The sequence below is a fragment of the Harmonia axyridis genome, chromosome X (genome assembly GCF_914767665.1).
Source record: "Harmonia axyridis chromosome X, icHarAxyr1.1, whole genome shotgun sequence".
Classification (NCBI taxonomy): Eukaryota; Metazoa; Arthropoda; class Insecta; order Coleoptera; family Coccinellidae; genus Harmonia; species Harmonia axyridis.
In genome coordinates this window covers 15,345,812-15,367,448 of record NC_059508.1, presented here as the reverse complement: position 1 = coordinate 15,367,448, position 21,637 = coordinate 15,345,812, and the positions used below count along the sequence as shown (strand labels likewise).

The 21,637-nt window shown below is 34.9% G+C and overlaps 3 protein-coding genes across 3 annotated transcripts; 2 read left to right on the top strand and 1 right to left on the bottom strand.

The window, feature by feature from the left end:
* Positions 1 to 1,782: 1,782 nt before the first annotated feature.
* LOC123686310 lies at positions 1,783 to 4,383 on the bottom strand. Its single transcript, XM_045626361.1, has 2 exons — positions 4,171 to 4,383; positions 1,783 to 3,326 (listed from the first exon to the last, which is right to left on the bottom strand). Exons 1-2 carry the CDS (start codon positions 4,367 to 4,369, stop codon positions 1,981 to 1,983), a joined length of 1,545 nt encoding a protein of 514 aa, XP_045482317.1. The 5' UTR covers positions 4,370 to 4,383; the 3' UTR covers positions 1,783 to 1,980.
* Positions 4,384 to 6,305: 1,922 nt separating this feature from the next.
* LOC123686116 (solute carrier organic anion transporter family member 2A1-like) lies at positions 6,306 to 9,603 on the top strand. Its single transcript, XM_045626099.1, has 8 exons — positions 6,306 to 6,682; positions 7,329 to 7,514; positions 7,577 to 7,747; positions 7,891 to 7,989; positions 8,045 to 8,203; positions 8,254 to 8,759; positions 8,826 to 9,093; positions 9,162 to 9,603. The coding sequence occupies exons 1-8, from the start codon at positions 6,412 to 6,414 to the stop codon at positions 9,539 to 9,541; spliced, it is 2,040 nt and encodes a 679-aa protein (XP_045482055.1). The 5' UTR covers positions 6,306 to 6,411; the 3' UTR covers positions 9,542 to 9,603.
* Positions 9,604 to 16,204: 6,601 nt separating this feature from the next.
* Positions 16,205 to 18,507, top strand: LOC123686217 (spore wall protein 2-like). Its single transcript, XM_045626233.1, has 2 exons — positions 16,205 to 16,580; positions 17,142 to 18,507. The coding sequence occupies exons 1-2, from the start codon at positions 16,352 to 16,354 to the stop codon at positions 18,365 to 18,367; spliced, it is 1,455 nt and encodes a 484-aa protein (XP_045482189.1). The 5' UTR covers positions 16,205 to 16,351; the 3' UTR covers positions 18,368 to 18,507.
* Positions 18,508 to 21,637: the final 3,130 nt, after the last annotated feature.

Below are 21,637 nucleotides of genomic sequence, written 5' to 3'. Positions count from 1 at the left end.
GCTCGAAAAACCAATAAAAAAATTGTCAAATAAATAAGGCGAGACATCTATGCTTCTAGACAAGTGAGATAGCTGTTCGAAGCAGCCCGTTTCTCCCTGTTAATGCCTGACAGAAAAAAAAAATTATTTCGACACTAGGTCTAGCCAGAGAAAGGTGAAACATTTTTCAAGTCGCCGGTAGACTATAGAACGCTATCCCATTGGCTGTAATGCGCAATGACAATCTATTTATACGATCTCGTCCTCTTCCTGTGCTTAAAAATAAAATCGAATTCATTAGAGCCAGCTGTCACATTGTTCGCAAAGAAAACAAAAATCGAAGCAATTAAAACTTCACTAGCAACACACTTCCAATCATTTGAGATGCTTGAAAAAACATAGCTTACATTATCTATTTCTGAAGACGCCGTTGAAAGTTCATCGAGTCATTTCCTTCCTGGTTTGGAAAATCACAGACACTGTGATGAAATCATACTGAATTCTGTTCGGGGAACGAGCGTTCAAAAGAAGTCAAAGTCTAGCCAGGGCGCAGAAAGAAGATTTCCAAAATATAACATTTCAGAATTATCTCAAAGACGAAGAACGAAAATTCTTTCATAAAATGAATCAATACTTTTTTTTACTTTCTTTAAAATCGACACAGCAGCAAAAAATGGGACCCTTTTACGGTTTATGAGTTTATTATCGCTTTCCAGATGTTACTTTTATTGCACTACGGGCACGTCTATGTCCGAGGTTTATTATTTTCCTTTATCTATCCGCTTTGTTGGCGTCTCCCTTGTTTTGCCATCTGTGATTTTTGCATTCGTCATCGGTATAAACTTATACATTGTTTTCGGTTTTTTGTATCATTATCGTCACAAAATTTTAATACTGCTGTTTCAAAGAACGTAACTGAGTTATTCGCATCTAAAAATTGTCTGTGCTGTGTTTTACAATTTAATGTGTTTCAATCAAATTGCAATTTATTTATATTTGCTTCAGATTTCGTTATCGAACGTTTCTTTTTCATATTACAGATATGAGTAAACATTGTCTTAAAAAAAGTTTTTCGATTATTACCTCCCCCCAAGAAACAAAAAGATCTACGCCCTTGAAATCCAGCAAATTAATACTTTGAGACTCCTTGGTATTAGCGTTTCAATTTTTTCATAATTGGATTATGCATTATTCTAATCTTTTATTTCAGCAAAACAATTACAACATTAAAAAAAAAAATTGTAGAAATCAAGATAAACTCATTTAATATTAGTGGAAAATGATTCAAAACGGTAAGAATTATCCAGATTTCCATCAACTCATTGAACTAGCATTTCACGAAAATAATAAAACTGTGCTCTTCTGTGAAGGCTAAGCCATTTTTTCAATCGAAGTCCTTCCGTGCGGTGAGCAAGATTGAACATAGAGATAGTCCTTAAATAATGAGGATGTATTAGGGGAATGAAGGAAAAACAACATGAAACTATGGGTTTTGTCTGTCAGGACATACACTATATTCTATCTATCATCTGAATAAAAACTTGTTCAAGATTCTCAACATGCTTCGGAAATAACCTTCTGAATAATTCGATTGAATTTTGTTCATACGAAAGGACTTAAGTTATGAACATAAGTCTGTTGTATATGACATCTAACATAAATAGAAATTCGAACTGGAATAGTAATATTTATATCAACACTTGGCAACCATTTATGAAAGATAATAAGTTGCCAAGTGAATTTTTCAGTACCTATATTACGTTACGACATTACGTATATAAATATAACTACAACTAAGTCAAGTATTTCTGAATATCCATTAGGTAAATGTATAATATTCAATCAGATGAACATTTCAATCTGACAAACTTCAATTTTATTATGAATTAGAAAATAATAGAATCATACAAAATATTTCCCATATAGGTTGTGAAGTATTGCGCAACTTTTAATTTATGCTTAATTTCTAAGTACTCGATAACATTTACTTGGAAATTGAAGTCATTCCCTATGAATGAAATCATGTTCAAAACCTACAATATCGTGGACTTTCTGAACGATAGCATTTTTGGTAAGATCTTGAGGAAATAGATTATTATATGGAAAGTTGTGGTAGAATAAAGGAAAACGTGAAGGATTTTGTGTGATACTAATTCCTTCATCATTCGATGGTCCATATCCATATCCAGGGTGATGAACATTGTAAGGAGGACTATACACATCATGAATTACAGGTGGTCCATAAGTAAAACTGATGTGGTCGTAGTTTCCTCCTTGTCCATAATCAGTAGGTTGTGTGGCATTTGATCGAGCAGTTGTTGTACTAGGAGTTGTACTTGTAGTGCTCATAGATGTAGTTGACTCTTCAGTTGTAGTCGATTCTGTCGTTTCTGTTGTGGTGGAAGCCTGAGTAGTAGTTGTTGTTGTCGCCTGTCTTTGTTGAGGTTTAAATTCTCTCTTTGATTGTGTTTCTTTTTCTTTAGATTCGAGATTCTCCACAGATTCTTCACTACTTAAATCTTCGTCACTGTAATCAGTTCGCTTCTTTATTTTTGTCTTTTTGTTTGGTTTTCTTTGTCTTTTATTAGATTTGGTCGTCTTCTCGTAGAACCTTGTTGTTCTTTCGATGTAATCTTCAAATGAGGAATCACCGTATTCAGAACTGTCATAAAGATAGTCGTAGTTTTCTGTTGTAGGTCTTCTTCTAATTGGTCTTCTTGTTTTGTAAGGTGTCTGCCTTTTAGGGGAATCATCATAGTTATCGTAGTAGTCATAATAAGGAGTTGTAGTTCTGAAACGATTGTATGGGTATCTGTGGTCAATTGGAAGCCTATTTTCATTTTCTCTTCTCTGTGGTGGATATCCTCTTCTTGGGTAATAATTCCATCTATTTGGAGGGAGTTGTCTTCTATAATTGTACTGTGATTGTGATGTACTTTGATCTGCAATATCTGGACTCTCAATAGTTGTAACAACTTCATGGTATTTGCCATGCTGCAAACCACCACTACTTGGTGGTATTTGAACTACTCCAGTTTCATGAGGTTCATCTGGTTGGAAATTATCAGGTGGTGAATAATGATTGTGGTAACTTTCAGCAGCGAAAGCTGTAAGACCATGAAGGTAAGGACTGGATGGTTTCCAGGCTTCACTTGGTTGGTGGATTTGGTTGAATGAGAGATAGTTTACTGGTTTGTTGGTTAGCAATGGTCGGTAGGCTAGTGGTAGTAAACTTGAGGCTGCATATTTCGCTACAGCTTTCGTTAGAAATGTTGCTAGAAGGAAACTCACAAGGTGTCCATAGGTACGACCTTGACGGTGACCAATTTCGAGAGTTGTCTGATTAACTGGAAAAAAAAATTGGTGAAACTAATGAGTATTGAATGAAGTGCTCGCCTCAATAAGTCTTAGGTTCAAACAGTGATAACGCAAATTGAAAATTTGTTTTCATTTGGCAATGTCTCTACACATTCTAAGGCTTATCTTTGCCTTAATTTGAGGCAAATTTCTTTTCTTGGAGCAGTCTTTGGAAGTCAGGGGTGCTTGAGTCGGTAGTTAGAAACGCAATTCGTTCAATTTGACCATGGTTTTTATTGATTCGTGACAAGGAGCATTGTAATTGTGAAAGAGAATTTTTTTTCTGCATTTGAGAACTTTTCTCCTAAGTTCTACACTCAATCGATTTAGTAGCTTTGGTATAAACGAGAAAAATTGTGGTATTCTTTTGGCGGCACCATCTGTGCTTCAGGCCTAGGACTTATTGAGCTATATGTTATTTGATCGAAAATGCTTGTCCAATCTATAAATATCAAGCAAGATTTCGAAGATATTTCAAAGTTTGTAATTCAATTAATTTTTTTTCCAATTCACAATAGAAAGGTTTTATCCTATTATATCATCACATATGAACTAGTAATTCCAAATATTGTATTTTAGAAGAGCCAGGATCCAACAAGCAGGAATATTTTGAACAAACCAAATCAAATCTTTGAAAAAAATTGATACTCTTGAAAATTGGTTCTATATATTGAATAGTTTAAAGAAGAATAACATTTGGGGACTCCATAATTTCATTGAAGGAAGGAAGTAACTTTTATTATGATAAATGATATTGGTTAGAAGATTCCCAAACGTCAGATGAATTCTCCTTCTAAGATTTCGATAGATTGATATTCAATTTTTGATACTCACTATTTTGTGATCCTCCTTGTGTATAATTGACAAAATCACTCAAATTCTTCATAGCGAACTCTCGAGTAATACTGATATGAGCGCAGATCAAACTCAAACTTATTGAAAAAATAGAAAGTACCATCAGCATGTTGGTTTTATCAAATAGGACCAGCATAATAATTACCATTAGGGAGAAATAAAGGAATGACGAAATCATTCTTATAAAATATCATGATTATTTGATTTATTATTTTCTGATTTCTAAATTGTGGTACTGAATCAGAAATAAGAATTGTTGTGTAGATTTTGGAATGCGGGAAATAAAATAAGTTTCTTATATTTGTTCAACAAGTTGTCCTAAACAAATAGGGATATTCTGAGGACTAGGTAGATATGAACGCGTGTAAATGTAAATTCATTTTAAACGTATGTATCTTTATCATTTATTTCTCGAAATTGTCAATATTTCAGATATGAGAAGAAGCGCCAACCAATGTAGCATTTTAGAGAGTTTTGTTACACGAATTATCAATTATATTATAATTGTATTGTATTATAAAGAATCAGTTTGTGTCAATTCCAGTCAAATTGAAATTTTCAATGATTCTCGTATTGTTCAATTTCAATTGAAAGAATAGTCCAAAATTCACGTTAGATCTCGTTGGATTTTATTTTTCTCTCTATTATTGAAAAAAAACTGATTTATTGAATATCTTTTGAGCAAGATTTTCCCCAAATAATAAATGATCAAAATATTCAAAACATCTTTTAAATGCGAACACGCTGCATGTATAGACGACAGCTGTGATGAATCTGTAAAAAAATAATTTTAGCTTTGAGTAGACTTTTTCAATGATCAATTCCATTAAAATTTTGTGCGAATTCTAATTGAATTGGTGATTCTATCTTGAAATTTTTTGAATTGATGGTCGTATAACGAGTTTTTTCATATTTATGATGAGAGAATACTAAATTGCAACCAAGGTTTAGGTAGAAGTCTCGGAAATTGAATTGATGACATCAAATTCAATATGACTCCATCAGAGCAATATTCATGCAATTGAAATAGTCATATTACATAATAAAAATTTTTATGTTCAGTTCTAGACCCTCGCGACATCTATCATTGAGTATACAAACGATACATGTACGAATCTTATATTTCTATAATGCCTATTCTAGGCGCCCTCTGCAAACGAATAATAAAACTAAATAACGAATGGAAATGTGTTTGAAGACTTTTGGAATCGGAAAAATTTGTAATAATTATGATAACTCGAATGTTTTCAGTTATAGTGATTTATTAAAATTGTCCGAAAATCACCTCCTGATATTTTTCAAACTTTGTAAGAATTCTTGTCGAAATAATCATAAACGCTCAAATTGGTCTAATTTTATTTTTTTGAGCGCTGGTTCCCTGGACTATAATTTCGTCACACTGCCTGTAATTTTTGAATTTTGAGCCGGGACTGGTCCCACTAGCTCTCACTCTTGACATTTGACAATGAATATAGTGCTGCAACTGCAGCCGTGGCTGTGGCCATTTGGCTCATATGGTTTTCCATCGTTAATGGCAAACCTTCCTCTTTACAATTAAATAAACATCCTTTGATTCCTCTTGAAATATTCTCGTTTTTTTTGTTAATATCAAAATGAAACCTCTTATTGGAAAATCCTTCGCATAGATGACACTTATGGATATCTATTTTTTTTTTGTAAATTGTTTATTACTGTATATCTGGTATGTGTCATTTATTCGTTGTCAAAATTATTGAATAGTTTTTCTTTTTTTCACAATCGATTCAAGACCTCAAAGATGGAATTCGTAAAGTTATCGAGGAAAATCAGCCCCAAATGTGCGAATTGGCCTTGGAAAATTTCATGAAAAAGATATGGTGTTGCAACCGTAGCAGTGGTTTTCATTCAGCTGAAATAATTTTCCAGCGATAATGGCATACCTTCCTCTTGACAATGTCTTAGATATAACTCATAATAAAATACACTCGTTCTTTTTGTGATGTCAAAATGAAAACTTTAGCTATGAAATATAATATGACGAATATCGAACTTTCGCAAAATCTTCGAGATGATGCAACTTGGACTAATCTAATCATATCAGCTTATCTCCTATTAGTCATTCTCTAAGATACAAGTCCCATAGTTCTTTATTCGATATAGTAACCTGAATAATTCTTTCCAGTGTCGAAAATATAAACAAAGTGAACGATTCTGTTTAGACATGTGTTTTTATTCTCCTTAATGATCCACCCGAGCGATTTGTTGAGATCTGATTCACGATCAAAGCAGTTTACTGCACCACTCTATTTGCAAGGACAAAGTGATAATGATTGGGGTATATATATTTTCCCCTGTTTGGCTAAACTGTTTAATTGGAAAACTTTCGCCAAACCGACGGTGTTCACTGCGATATTATCCCTGATTGGGTTCTTTCAAGGTTTTTTGCTGTTCTACTTCAGGAACACATCAGAAATATGGTCCAGGCAATATGGTATTCCCAAGGGAACTTCAGGTAAATAGTTACTTTTTGCTTTCGTTTCAATAATATTTTTTTGATAATGATCATTATACCCATAAGGATATTATTCAAGTGCCACCACTTTTCATGAAATTTTTCCTTGAACAGTTGGCATCTTTGAGGTTGTATGTCGTCGATAACTTCAAAAATTCCATCTTTGAGGCCTTGAAACGATTTTGGAGCGATTTGGACCTCATCTTTCAAGTGTCCCAAAGAAAAAATCTAAAGGTGTTAAATCACAAAATCTCGGTGGCCAATAATCTTCGGGAAATATCACGGCCAGGAATCTCTTCTTGTAAAATTGCTATTGGTTGTGTAGCAAGTAATGCCAACTAGGGGCCAGAAGTCTCATGTGTTTTTGACTCCTCGTGTATACAATTGTGAAGTGGATGAAGTTCTGTCTTCATCGATTTTTTTCTTTAAACTGAATACTTGACATGTTTACATGTACCATAAATGATAACTAAAAAGAACCACTTATAATTTTACGCTCGAACTCAAATGTTTTCAAACAAGGTTCATAATGTGCATGTTTAAGGACAAAGTAGGTATGCACAGGAGATTAAGAAACGTCAATCTAGTTTTTATGTTTTTCAAATGGTTATAGTTACCTAGACTAAATTCTAATAATTGTTTTCAGATTGGATAATTTATGTGGATGAATTTTTTGTTGGTTTGCTTGCTTTGCCCATATCCTATTGGGCGTCTGTAACTCACAAGATAAGATGGATTTCTCTCATAACTATAGCTCATGGATTGCTTTCCTTGTCCATGTTTATACCAGAAAGTTTACTTGCATCACATACTTCTGTTCCAAACTCAACTGGTAAGTGATTGGACCATATTGAATAGTAGGTATTCATATAAAAAGTTGTATTTCAATTTAAGTGTCACTTTGTGGTGGTGACTTCCAGAAGATGAAAGAAGATGTCAACATTACAGTATACATCTATATATTTGTGTACCAGCTACTGGGTGCTGCAGCATCTGTTGCATTTTATTCTCTTGGGTTGGTCTATATGGATGACAATACTTTGAGGAATAAGCCTACAATTCTAGGTGAATAATAATAATATAATAAATTATCTTTGAGTTAGAAATTCCGATAGGGGTAGAAGCGAACAAAATAATACAAGACTTTTTTAAGAAAGTGTATTATCTCATTCTGATCATTCCATTGATTTGGTAATCTTTTGTTTCAGCTATCTGCTTAGCGTCAAGGCTGTTGGGTCAACAATTTGGTATTTATGCTTCTTGGTTCCCAAATTGGTCGAACTCTTCTAATATATTCAGGAGTTTAAGTAAGAAGAATTTCGATATGTCTTTCTCAATAAATCTATATGAACTATTTTTCAGTATGGCAAGGTGGTTGCATTCTTTACATAGTATTGTCAGTCGGAATTGCAATGTTTCCAAAGGTTTTACCCTCCCTTCTCATAAAAAAATTAGCAGCTTCACTATTAGAACTTGCTAGTGGCGTTACAACTAGTGACTTAGTTGTCGTCAAGGCAGATGGTAAGATTGTGATAATTTTATTAATTTTTGCTGAGATCTCCTTTCTGTAGGATTTCTGGCTATCATTAAAAGGATAATGAAGCAAAAGATAATCATACTGAGTGTTGTATCAGCTGTAGCAATGGAATCAGCTCGAATTAATTTCGAAATTTTCGAAGATTACTTCAAACAATCCAGGTACTTCATTAGCGATAACTTTGATGACTATGGATTCAACAGTTCATTCTCTTTGAACTTAGTTACGAATATGATGGAACAACCATTCACCATACTATGTCTAGTTGTAGCAGGTTTGGTGATGTCCAGGACTAAAATCAAATTGAAATATTTGATTCTATGGAATATAGCAGTTTATTCAATAGCTACGATATTATTTTGTGGAAACTTGTTTAGCAAATGCGAATATGAAGATATGACACAGCTGGTTCCATCTTGCAGTGTCGACTGTGGTTGTAGCCTGGATGAAACCTTCAATCCTGTTTGTTTATCTGGAAGGACCTTTTATTCACCTTGCCATGCAGGGTGTAGGAGCATGGAGAAGCTAGGGGAATATCAGGTAGCTATTTCAAATGCATATTCTGACGTTTTGCTGCAATTGTAAGTTTCATGCCTTTATTTTCAGATATATAAGAATTGCACCTGTGCATCTTTCGAAGGATCAGCTACTGATGGCTCTTGTCACTTGGATAAATGTAGATTTGTGTATCAAATATCGCAAGTCAATAATGTTATTATCCGTGGACTTTTAGCTACCACTGTTGTATCTAATATCGTAATAGTTTTGAGTATGGTGAGAGGAATCGACAAATCAGTTGCTCTAGGTTTAGAAATGGCCCTCTTGAGTCTGATACCGTTCCTTCCAGTGAGATTCGGATACTATATAGTTTCTGGTAATATTCAAGAATCCTAATGCTTGGTCAGTGATTTTTGTTAACGTCAATTTTTATCCTGTTTTTAGAGAAACTTTGCAAACACTGGTACCAAGGTAAATGCAGGATATATTCTCCTCAGCTAAGTTCATTCCTTTCCAATGCAACTATAGTATTGATGCTATTGGGAACAGTAACAGAGATGTTTTTGCTTTCAACTAAGATGGAGGAACTTGATAAGCCTATACGTAGATTAAAGAACAGAAAGAACAGCGATATATCATCTAAGAGAGCAGCTTCGGTTCAGAATTTCGATGCAGATAATAGTGGTAGTGAACGAATGGTGGATTATAGTGATTTTGATTCTTTAGGTGACGATCATGATTCAGATGCCGATCAACCTTTGGAAAAAAAACATATCATGGCTGCAAATATCGGTAATTCTGTCGTTTTGGAGTCTCATCTGTGAAAAATTGAGCCTCAGTATTTCTCGATGTATTTATAATTAATGACAAATAATTTTTACGCAATTATTATTATCTTATTGAAAATACTCCAAACATTACTTAATTATTTTTGTTGTGAGATATTTCATTGAAAGCCATTAAGCTTTGGTTATTGAAGAATTTTTTCATATGTGATGAACAGCTTGACTTTCAGTCTTAAAAGTTCAGAAATATGGACAAATCGTAGATATTAGTTGAGGTACTGACCACTCTTCTAGAAAAAAGGTACAATTTGTGTACTGCATCCCTAGGACAAAATCCTAAAAGAGAAGCTACATTGCCAAAGCATCAGCGGAGTACAAATAGAACTTATAGAAAGTTAATTACAGAAAATATTCCAAAGGGTAAGTAATTCAGAGGAAGCGGCATTCAGTGTGGAGTTCCTCAGTAATCCATGCTGGGGCCTTTGTTGTTTGGACATTCTAAAGTAGCTAGTAGCTCCATAGTTAGAACGTTCAGCTAGGACACAGATTCGATTCCGAAGAGATTGATTTCTTTGTTCCATATTATAAAATCATCGATTTTCAAATAATCTTCGAGATATGAGGATACAATGAGTAAACTCTGAAGGTCGAAATTTTTTCTAAAACTCTTCTGAAGGTTCATAATTTCAGAATAAACAGATAAACAAAGGGCAGCCGAAAACTTTTATCCTTTTATGAAAGCAGGGCTGTTATAAATAGACATAATTCTAGAGCTTCTCGATGAGAACGAATTGGAATCTTCCTTCGCTTTTGAATAATTCTCAATTGAATGTATATCTAATTCCTCGCTGTTCTGATAAAATATAAGCTGCAAATCTGTACATTGATGGAACAGGAGAGGTGCACAAGAAACTGGAGCCGTTTTCAATAAAGGGATGGAATTAAAAATAAATGGAAACTTTCAAGTTCAACCAGTTAGATTACAAGGGGATTGAAGGTTTTTCTCGGTATTCTACAATCACGTTTTCTGAAATTGAGTTCATGAAAATGGAATATGAAGTGAGAATAAACGTTAGGTAGTTCTCAATCTGATTTAATCAAATAATACAAGGTGTCCCAAAAGAATTTAGGACAGGTCAATTGAAAAGTCCACGGTCTACAATAGTAAAACACATTTTTTTGGCAAAATTCTATTTTATTATTCAACATAGTTGCCTTCGAGGGCGATACAGCGATTACAGCGATCTTCCAACTTTTCGATACCATTTTTGTAGTACGATTTGTCTTTCGCTTCAAAATTGGCCTCAGTTTCGGCGATTACTTTTTCATTGGCGCTAAATTTCTTTTCAGCGAGCAATCTTTCGAGGTCTGAGAACAGGAAAAAAGTAGCTGGGGGCCAGATCTGGCGAATACGGTGGATGCAGAAGCAATTGGAGGCCCAATTCATGCAATTTTGCCATGTTTTGGCGAGAAATTATACAGGATGTAATATGAGTGGTTTGCCTTAGCCTAGTGATGAATGCAGGTCATCCAGGTCTTCAAGAAAAGTAGCTTGTTGTATAGGGTGTTTTTTTTTTTCGAGGTATATAACTTAAAGTTGGCATTACTGTTCAAGATGGCGACCGATTTAACAGATGTCAAGTAATTTATTCACAGTTTAGTTTGGCAATTCATCATGAATAGACTCACGCCTGAACAACGCTTGCAAATAGTGCAATTTTATTTCGAAAATAATGGTTCTGTGCGGAATATGTATCGCGCACTACGTCCATTTGCGATGAAGCGCACTTCTAGTTGAATGGCTACGTCAACAAACAAAACTGCCGCATTTGGAGTGAAGCTAAACCTCAAGTGTATGTCGAAATACCGTTACATCCAGAAAAACTGACTGTTTGGTGCGCTTTATGGGCTGGTGGAATCATTGGTCCGTACTTCTTCAAAAACGATGATGGCCAGAACGTTACAGTCAATGGTGATCGGTATAGAGCCATGATTACTATTTTTTATTGATGTCTAGAAGCTGTGGTTCCAACAAGACGGCGCAACATGTCACACAGCTCGTGCCACAATTGATTTATTGAAATACACGTTTGGTGACCGCCTAATTTCACGTTTTGGACCTGTGAATTGGCCTCCAAGATCTTGTGATTTAACGCCGCTAGACTACTTTCTGTGGGGCTATGTAAAGTCATTGGTCTATGCGGATAAGCCACAAACCCTTGACCATTTGGAAGACAACATTCGCCGTGTTATTGCCAATATACGGCCACAAATGTTGGAAAAAGTAATCGAAAATTGGACGTCCAGATTGGACTACATCCGAGCCAGCCGTGGCGGTCATATGCCAGAAATCATATTCAAAATGTAATGCCACAAGATTATCTTGCGGATAAATATAATTTATGTCAATCGAATAATCCATCGTTGTTTCATTGCAATTTAAAGTTCTATAGCTCTAAAAAAAACACCTTTAATATATTGAGACTGTTAATTTTGAAGATACAGGGTGATTCATGAGAATTAGCCTGAATTTCTGATATCCATAACTTGGAAATCAGTAGTCCTCCTTTGGAGGGAGGGGAATTAACCCCAAATATGACGGAACCCCTTCCCTATATGGCCTTCACTGGCTGAGATGTGATATAAGAAAAAGTAAGTCCTGTAGTGGTTATCAGTCTATACTTCTTTTTAATTTTCATTTTGTGTCATAAGATTAGATGAAAAAAAATAATGAAGAGAACAGCCAGAATGGGCGGGTTGGAAAGCAGGGACTAGCCATTGAAGTGCAACGAGAATCGGGCCAAAGGCATAAATTCAGAGGCATTCGGGGCAAATGAAATAAAAACGGGCGATTAAGTCTGGAGTGTGGAGGGGGAGTTAGGTTAGAAAAGGGTAAGACGCAAAGAGAGGGTCCTGGAGGCTGGTGTCTGTTATATTTATTTGTTTTTCTGAACGATTCCGTCCGAGACAATGCGGAGAGCAAAAGAACGGAAAAGGATGCTCCGTGATTTGGCGTAATCCCCGTATAATGGTTGTATAATTCTACCGAAGGCCGGGATCTGGCAACTCTTTCTGCTTCTGGATCGTCTAATGTATTCAGGGAGTATTTTCTTGGTGGCCCCGATTAGTTCCGGTTGCTTAGTATTTTTAACAGGCACGCATTTAGACGGCGAATCAGGGGTCGAGGATTAAAATGTAATAACGCCCGAAATTACATTTTTAATTTGAATAACTTATTTTTCGTGTTGATTTAAGCATTCGCCAGATATTGAGCTCGCTAAGACGTGCTCTCACGGTAAAAATTGCGATTCAGAAACTAAAGCTAAATGTATAATGGTGTAGATTGGGGCTTAAAAATTATAATGGGATGAAATAGCTGCAGAATACGGCTTGGTCCACCCCATTTGGCCACAGTATCGACTCGAGGGAAATCTGATCACGTGCGCCGCTTGATCTCGGCACGTAATGAAGGATGGTAGTTCCTTTCTAAAAGGTAAGACGACCAGTTAATGAGGTCTCTCTAGATGAACTCCTACAACGCTCTTTTTTTTACCCCAACCTGTCTCTCTGAAATTCCGAATTAATATTGATAGCACTGAAAACCAGATTTTCTGATGGAATCTCAAAAAAATCAACTTTTTCCTACACCGCAATTTTGTGGAGCAAGTGGGTGTAATTAACCCCTATCAAAATTTTCGCCTTGATGAAGAACGAACATTTTTCCATAAAAATGATCCAATAATCTTTTCATTTGAAATCGACAGGGCAGTAAAAAAAGGGCCCTTTTACGGATCAACAGGCCAATTGAAAAGTTCCCGGTCTACAATAGTAAAATAAATTTTTTTGGCAAAATTCGATTTTAACATTCAACATAGTTGCCTTCGGGGGCGATACAGCGATTACAGCGATCTTCCAACTTTTCTATACCATTTTTGTAGTATGATTTGTCTTTTGCATCAAAATTGGCCTCAGTTTCGGCGATTACTTCTTCATTGGCGCTGAATTTCTTTCCAGCCAGCATTCTTCCGAGGTCTGAGAACAGGAAAAAGTCGCTGGGGGCCAGATCTGTCGAATACGGTGGATGCAGAAGCAATTCGAAGACCAATTCATGCAATTTTGCCATTGTTTTCATTGATTTGTGACACGGCGCATTTTCTTGATGAAACACAACCTTTTTCCTCTTCAAATGGGTACGTTTTTGACGATTTCATCCTTTAAACGATCCAATAACGCTATATAATAATCGCTGTTGATGGTCTGCCCTTTTGGAGGTCATCAATGAATAATATACCTTGCGCATCCCAGAATACTGATGACATAACCTTGTCAGCTGGCTGTTGTGTTTTTCCTCGCTTTGGAGTTGGTTCATCATGTGCAGTCCAGCTCAGTCAGCTGACTGTCGATGTAGTAATCAAAGAACTGAATTGAGTAATCCGCATCGAAAAATTGTCTAGGCTTTGTTGTACAATTTATTGTGTGTCATTAAAATTGAAATTTATTTGTGAGTGAAGAATTGAATATATCTACAGACTGTTCCTGAATTGGAGGTACAAATGAAAATGACAGATTTCTCGGATCATTTCAAGAAAAAAAGTCCTATAACATGAGTCAGCAAACGCTTTGTTTTAGGTGTTCAAGTTTTTCTCTCATAGCACCTTCCCTTCACAAGATATTCAACTTGTTTTGGCATAGATATTCTAACTTAAATTTGTCATCATGTGATATACTAATTTCGAATGCAAATCTACAAGGTGAATTTTTTCTGGAAGGATGCCCGCTTCTTTCCTCCAGAATTATTTTTTTTAAACCACTGGTAGTTTAGAAAAATTTGAAAAGAAACTCTGGTTCAGTACTACACTTTTTGGTTTGTTGTAGTTTTGTCGTATCTGCAATGGATTTCGAGAAAAAAATTCAAACAGTTCTCTAGTAATTCTCAGAAAAATCCAAATTATTATAAAGATCCAGTTAGGTAGCTGTGATAAATACATAAATTATAAGTTTTGGTACTCATTTACCAACTCTGTAGCGAAAATTAATAAAGATTTGATAAACTGATTAAGCATCACAAAAAAGTAGGACTACCAAAAACAACCTGAATCTCGAAAACAAAGCATTTGCGGGCTCATGTCTATGGGCCATTTTATTTCTAAAATTATCCAAGATATCTCTCATTTTCCTTCGTAACTCCAATTCAGGAACATCCAGTATAAGATAAGAACAATCGAATTGGTAATAAAAAAAATTATTTCGAGTAATTTGGTTCAAACTTCCTTACCAAACCTCTCTTTCTCACGTTATAGATATGAGCAAACAATGTCGTCAAAAAAATTTTTTTCGACTACCCCCAAGCAAAAAAAAGATCTACGCCCTTGAGAGAATTCAGACTTTCTGTTTTTTCACGTGGTCTCCATTTCATTCTGTCAAAATGAATGTTTTCATATTGTTTACCATTAATTCATATTATTAGTAGGTATTAAGGATAGTTGAGTAATCTTTTCTCTTTGAAACTGTATGCGTGGGAAATATATTGCCAGCCCCCATACAAAAAATAAAATACGAAACATTTTGAAAACTATTCATTTGAGGCATTTTGTCCCAGGATAAGTATGCCATTTAAATAAATGGGATTTTTATTTGGAATTACATTATTTAATATTTATTTGAATGTACTTCCTATAAGTGAAGATGGAGTCAAACATACAATAATGTTCTAATGTTCTGTGATACTAAATCAAATAATACTATTCCTATTCAATGGTAGAGGGATTCATTTATATCATTTACTGACTACCTCGGTAGTATGGTCGACTGGGAGGTCGACTGTGGTGTCGGGTTCGAATCCCGGCTAGAGCATGGATGTTGTACCTACATGTCAAAAAAAAAATTGTAATATCACAGATAAAACGTGGCACTAACAGTAAGTGCCTCGTATTACCTGTGACATGTACAACCTCCATGACCTAGCCGGTATTCGAACCCGGTATAAGTTTGAACTTGTTTTGTTTATATTTTTTCTATGTTATTATAATTAAAATTTTACAAACAGTCGCCTTCAATTTTTCGATATTTCGGGAAAAGACCCCGATAACCCAAAATATTTTTTTTGCATTCTGCAGAGTTGACTGTTAGGGCGGCAAATTGGGTATTTCCTAGGGCGGCAATTTGGCTAGCGACGGCCCTGTGCCTAAACATTGTGTGAATAAAATAGATATTATCCGTTGCATGATTGTGTATAATTTCGGAAATCGTTTAATCCGATTAAAATTTTGAACGAGAGTTAGAATGAGCCTTCTGCTCATTCATACTATAAATTATGTCCTCCAATTCACTAATTTTTTATTGAAATTGATGGAATATTTCCATAAATACGTTCAATGATTTTTGTATTGAAAAATGTTGGTTGGCAGAACAGTTTTCTGTATTACAAAATCGACAGATAATAGATAAATCCGTGACATGAGAGTTGCGAGTAACAACATATAATACCTAATGAAATATAACCATATTGTGAACCAGGGATCTTCCCACACGTTTTTGTTCGACAAAATATGACAGAATGAACGGATTTGCCACAGAATTAGGGAAATTATATATTTACACCTACCGCAGCGTTTCATCAATACTGGAAACCATAAATAATAGTTCTAATTGATGGAAAATGAACAAAATATGTTGACCATTTTTTTTCGGGCCAATTTTATCTTCGCTACCACATGTAATAAATCATTTGTATTTGTGTCAATTTTCATGTTCGTCTCAATAATTTGCGAATCAGCGTGTAAACGTCAGTTTCTTAGTGGTAGTAATAAAAGCAGTTGAAAATTTTACCTTTTCTCACATTATGTCAACATGAAACGTAAGGCAGAATCATCTAGAAAAGTTGACCCCAGTTTGGAAGATGGCCAACCTGAAGTTGAGGAAAATGAAATCGAAGATTCTGAACAGCAATGGGATGTCGCCTCAGATAGGGGACCCAGTGGACTCAAGAAAGTTTTGAAAAAACGCAAACAAGATAAACATGTTACATTCAAGGAAGATGCTCCAGGGATTATACCAGATATTTGTTCTGCAGAAATCGGTACGAAAATTTGCTACTACATAAAATTGCTAGATTTTCATGAAAGTTCTATTTTATTTCTTCACCATGTCTGTTTCATCAGAATTTCAAGTCACGAATGGCCTGAAACAATCTTACCTAAAAAACTTATAAATAATTAATTAACTTAAAAATCTGTGGTAAAATTCTGCATGAAATTGAAAACATCACCTCCGGAATAACGGTGTTACACTATCAACTTTTTCAATTCGAAATACCATAGAAGAGCAATTCAATAAGGTAATCCAAAAACTTTGATTAACCATCATACATAATGATAAATGAATTTTTTTTTTTCGGAAGAATTCACAATTGGCACGAATGATAAGAATGAATAAGAAATCTATATATCATATTATATATTTTTGGAATAGGAAAAACAGCGATTTAACTGAAAATAGTGCCTGTGGAATATTTTTGTTTTATGTTGAATTAATTCGTCTACAATTGATTTATGTCAAGTTAAAACCTACTCAATTCAGAGTTGTTTTTCGAGTATGACTATTGACAAATAAATTCATATACTTTTCTTTCAACTTACAGATCCGGAAGAAGAAGACAATTACTCTGATAAAGAAAACAGTGATGTAGAGGAAGAGAATATGCAAGTAGAAGAACAATATTTTTCAGGGGAGGAAAATGATAATCACGCGGAGGGAGAAAACAAAAATTCTTCAGACAAAGATAGCAGTAGTTCATCAGATGAAGAAATGAAAAATGGTTCAGAGAAGCATAACAAAAATTTATCACATGAAGAAATGAAGAATTCTGCAGACGACGATAACAAAAGTTCTTCAGAGGAAGATGACAAATCTTCTTCAGAGGAAGATAAGGATTCTTCTTCAAAGGACGAAAACCAATCTTCTTCAGAGGAAGAAGATAAATCTCCCTCAAAGGAAGAAAAGAAATCTTCCTCAAGTTCATCTTCGGATGAGGATAAAGATGATAAAGTTGATTTGCCAAAAAGGAGAAATGCTTCACATAGGTTAGACGCAGATAATGTTGAAACCGAAGATGAAGGCAGGGCATCTCCAGAGTATCCAAGGGATCCTTCGAAAAGTCCTAGTGAAGGATTCATATCAGACGACGCAAATAGGTGTCCTGATTGTGGAAATGGTATAAGTTCAACGCATAATGGAAATGAAATGGAAATATATGAGAGTCGAGAAGACGATGATTATCTGGGGAGAGGAAATTCCAGACCACGAGAGCGAAATTGGAATGAAAATATCGATAACATTCAGGAAGAAGAAGCAGAAGGAGGGGACGGAGGAGACGGAGGAGACGCTGGAGAAGAAGGAGGCGAAGAAGAAGGAGGCGAAGAAGAAGGAAATGGGGAAGAAGGAAGTGAAGATGAAGAAGAAGATGAAGGAGAAGAAAGGGATGAAGAAGAAGAAAGTGATGAAGAAAATGAAGAACCCCTTCCTCATCCCTATGAAGAAGAACATGAAGAAACGGAAGATGAAGATCAAGAAAGTGATGAAGAAAATGAAGAAATGGAAGGTGAAGAAGATATAGAAGAGGTACTTGAAGATATGGAAGGTGAAGAAGATGAAGGAGGAGGAGGAGAAGGAGGAGGAGGAGAAGGAAGAGAAGGAGAAGAAGGAAGAGAAGGAGAAGAAGGAAGAGAAGGAGAAGGAGGAGAAAGAGAAGAAGTACCGAGAGCAAGTAATAGCCGTCGCAGACGCTCACTGCGGATAAGTATTCCTCTGACCGGTTTGCCAAAAAATATTTTGGAGAAATACGAAAAGAAACGCAAGGAAAAATGAAGACAGGATAGAGATAAACATTCATGATCTTATTTGCTTTTACAGCATATTCGTGTTTTTTTAGTTTGTGATCCATGTAGAGCTGTTATATTTTAAAAGTATCTATATGTAGTTTTGACAAATATATTATATTAATATTTCTCACGGATATGTCCATCAAAAACTTCTGATATATAAACCTATACTTTAATGAATATAAGTTCATTCTATTTACTTCAAAAGGTTATTAACATATAAGATTTTTATTAACATATAAGATTTCTAAGATGACTCAGTTTTGTTCATTTTATATTTTGGTCTAGAATCTAGATTATTCATCATCGATGAAATTCATTCAGTTTCAAATTATGAAAGTAATTTTCAATTATTATGAAAGAAACAATAGGAGCTGGTTATATAAACAGTTTTCTGAAACTCAAAGTTTTTGTTTCAACTACATTGTAATCTTCAATGAATAATTAGAATTGAATTTTATTTTACAAAAGAATACCTATACAAGATTTTTAAGAGCTGCAAATTTCTGTCAGTACCGTATTTATTACTGACAAGAGATGGTAAGTTTTGAAGTCCTCATATTAGTTATTATTTCCTTCTTATTAACTTTGCATAACATAATTCTTGTGACTAAATTCGTTGAGATGAGTGCTCCGCCTATTCATCTTACTAATAATATTTACCTTGGTATAAAGCATGACACGAGAGTGTTTTAATTTAATAGTATGTCGATTTTCCAACATCCGGAAAATTCAATACATGAAGAAACACATCAGTGGCGCCGTGATGAATGATTAATATTAGTTAAACACATTCTTCATAATATTCTGTATGACCATACCTCGTGATTTAAAATTATCCTTTCAGAGGTAAGTTTGAATTTAATGAATTGAAATGAATAATTGCACTAATTCATTTCAACGATTCATATTTCGATATTTCAAATTAAAGATAATTCAAATGTTTATCTCAAGTTTTTAGACTGAAATTTCAAGAGTTATGTGGTATTCCACATTTACCAATACCTCCGCACTCACCAGATTTGAATTGCATAGAACATGCATGACATATGCTCCAAAGAAGATTAGATAATCATTGACCTACCCCAGAATCCTTAAATGATCTGAGAGAGCTTCTGCCCCGTTTATGTTTTCCCCATTCCTCAAGAAATGTTCAACAACCTCGTTGCAATGTTGCAAAGAAGATGTCAAGCTGTTATTGATGCCCGTGGAGGCCATACATTGTATTGATAGTCTTAAAATGCTTGAATACTGTGAGAATAAAATTTCGTTATTTCACTCAATTTTTCTTAACCACATTCTTAACGCTGCAGACCTACAGGCTAAAATCAATTTTATTTCCTGCAACTTGAAATCATATTAATGAGAATTTTCATCACAAAAATCTCATTTAAACTATACAGGGTGGCCATTTGAAAACGAAACAGACGAGATTACAGACGAAATAAAGTTTTTCGATAGAAATGCTCGGACAGGTCGATTTCTGTTTCGAGGGGGCAACTTAAGATGTAGGTTACGGACGCATAGCGCTTCAACCCTTGCTACTACAACCCTCACCCCCAAATTTTGAATAGGGAAGATGGGGTGAGTGATACCTCATTTGAAAGGTATTTTTATACTGATTTCAGCACAGTAATTGTTTTTTCATTTTATGCATCAGTTCTCGAAATATTCTTAACTAAGTATTTGAAAATGAAGTAGTGTTTTGTGAAAAATCGACATTTTGAGCTTCAAAACAACCATGACTGTGGCTTCTTTCCTAACTAACTAACTAACTAACGCATGAATATTTCGAGAACTAATGCATAAAATGAAAAAACAATTACTGTGCTGAAATCAGTATAAAAATACCTTTAAATTGAGGTATCACTCACCCCATCTTCCCTATTCAAAAATTGGGGGTGGGGGTTGTAGCAGCAAGGGTTGAAGCGCTATGCGTCCGTAACCTACATCTTAAGTTGTCCCCCTCGAAACAGAAATCGACCTGTCCGAGCATTTCTATCGAAAAACTTCATTTCGTCTGTAATCTCGTCTATTTCGTTTTCAAATGGCCACCCTGTATATTTTTGCAATTTTAGTCAATATCCCTAACTAGAGATGAGCGATACCGTGATTTCTAGATCACGTTGTGAAACGTGAACGTTACTTTATGATATCAGTGAAATTAAAGCGTGACGTGATCACTGTTTAGGTTGCTAGTTATTAATATTTGTATGAATCACTCAAACCTTAGTTCGTTTATCTTTGCAACTCGAATTGGTCAAATTGGCAAAATTAATGAAAAATTATTATGAAAACATCCATTTTTCTTACATTTTCAACTCTTCTTCTTATTTCAGCTTTAGTTAGGAACGTAACAGAAGGATATCGATTTTTCAAATGTTTCCTCAAATTTGAAGAGGTGGTTTTGAAAGATAGTTTCAACTTGCATAAATTACAAGTAGCATAATTTACATCAACTTTTGTGAAGAAAGCCCGAAGATTGCTGGTCTTTCGCCTGTTATTATTCTTTCGCCTATTATTATTATGTCTCTGACGTGTTTTCGTTCATTTTTTATAATACAGAGTACCAACTTCTATATAGAAAGAATTTCTTTGAGGTTGTTTATCAAAGATAAGCATAAAATTATAATTTTATTGCCACCACCAGTTAGATAGTAATTCAGTAGTTATTATTTGTTTGTTGCAAGTATTTATTGTTTAACTAGTCCTAAGAAAATATTTCCTAAAGCAGGCGAAGTAGCCTACGATGCTGGGATTGTCATAAAAATATGCAATTATGTTAGTCGAAAAAGGTTCCGAAGCAATAAAAACATCAGGCTGCTTTCATAATTTACCATTGCAACGGACGATGATATGCCCTGAAAAGATCTGTGAAATGTTCAAACTGTGATCCCGTCACGCTCTGTATTCGTTTTTCGGAACCGTGACTACCTGTGACATTCTGATATCAGTGATTAAATCACAGTTCGTGAAATAACTCTCATCTCTATCCCTAACTCATGTGGAGCAGTTTAGTAACTAGAGATGAGCGATACCGTGATTTCTAGATCACGTTGTGAAACGTGAACGTTCCTTTATGATATCAGTGAAATTAAAGCGTGACGTGATCACTGTTTAGGTATCGGATTCGGTAAGTGACCCCACTCCCAGTGCTGCACGGAACGGACCCTAACCGAATCCGATACCTAAACAGTGATCACGTCACGCTTTAATTTCACTGATATCATAAAGGAACAGGAACATTCACGTTTCA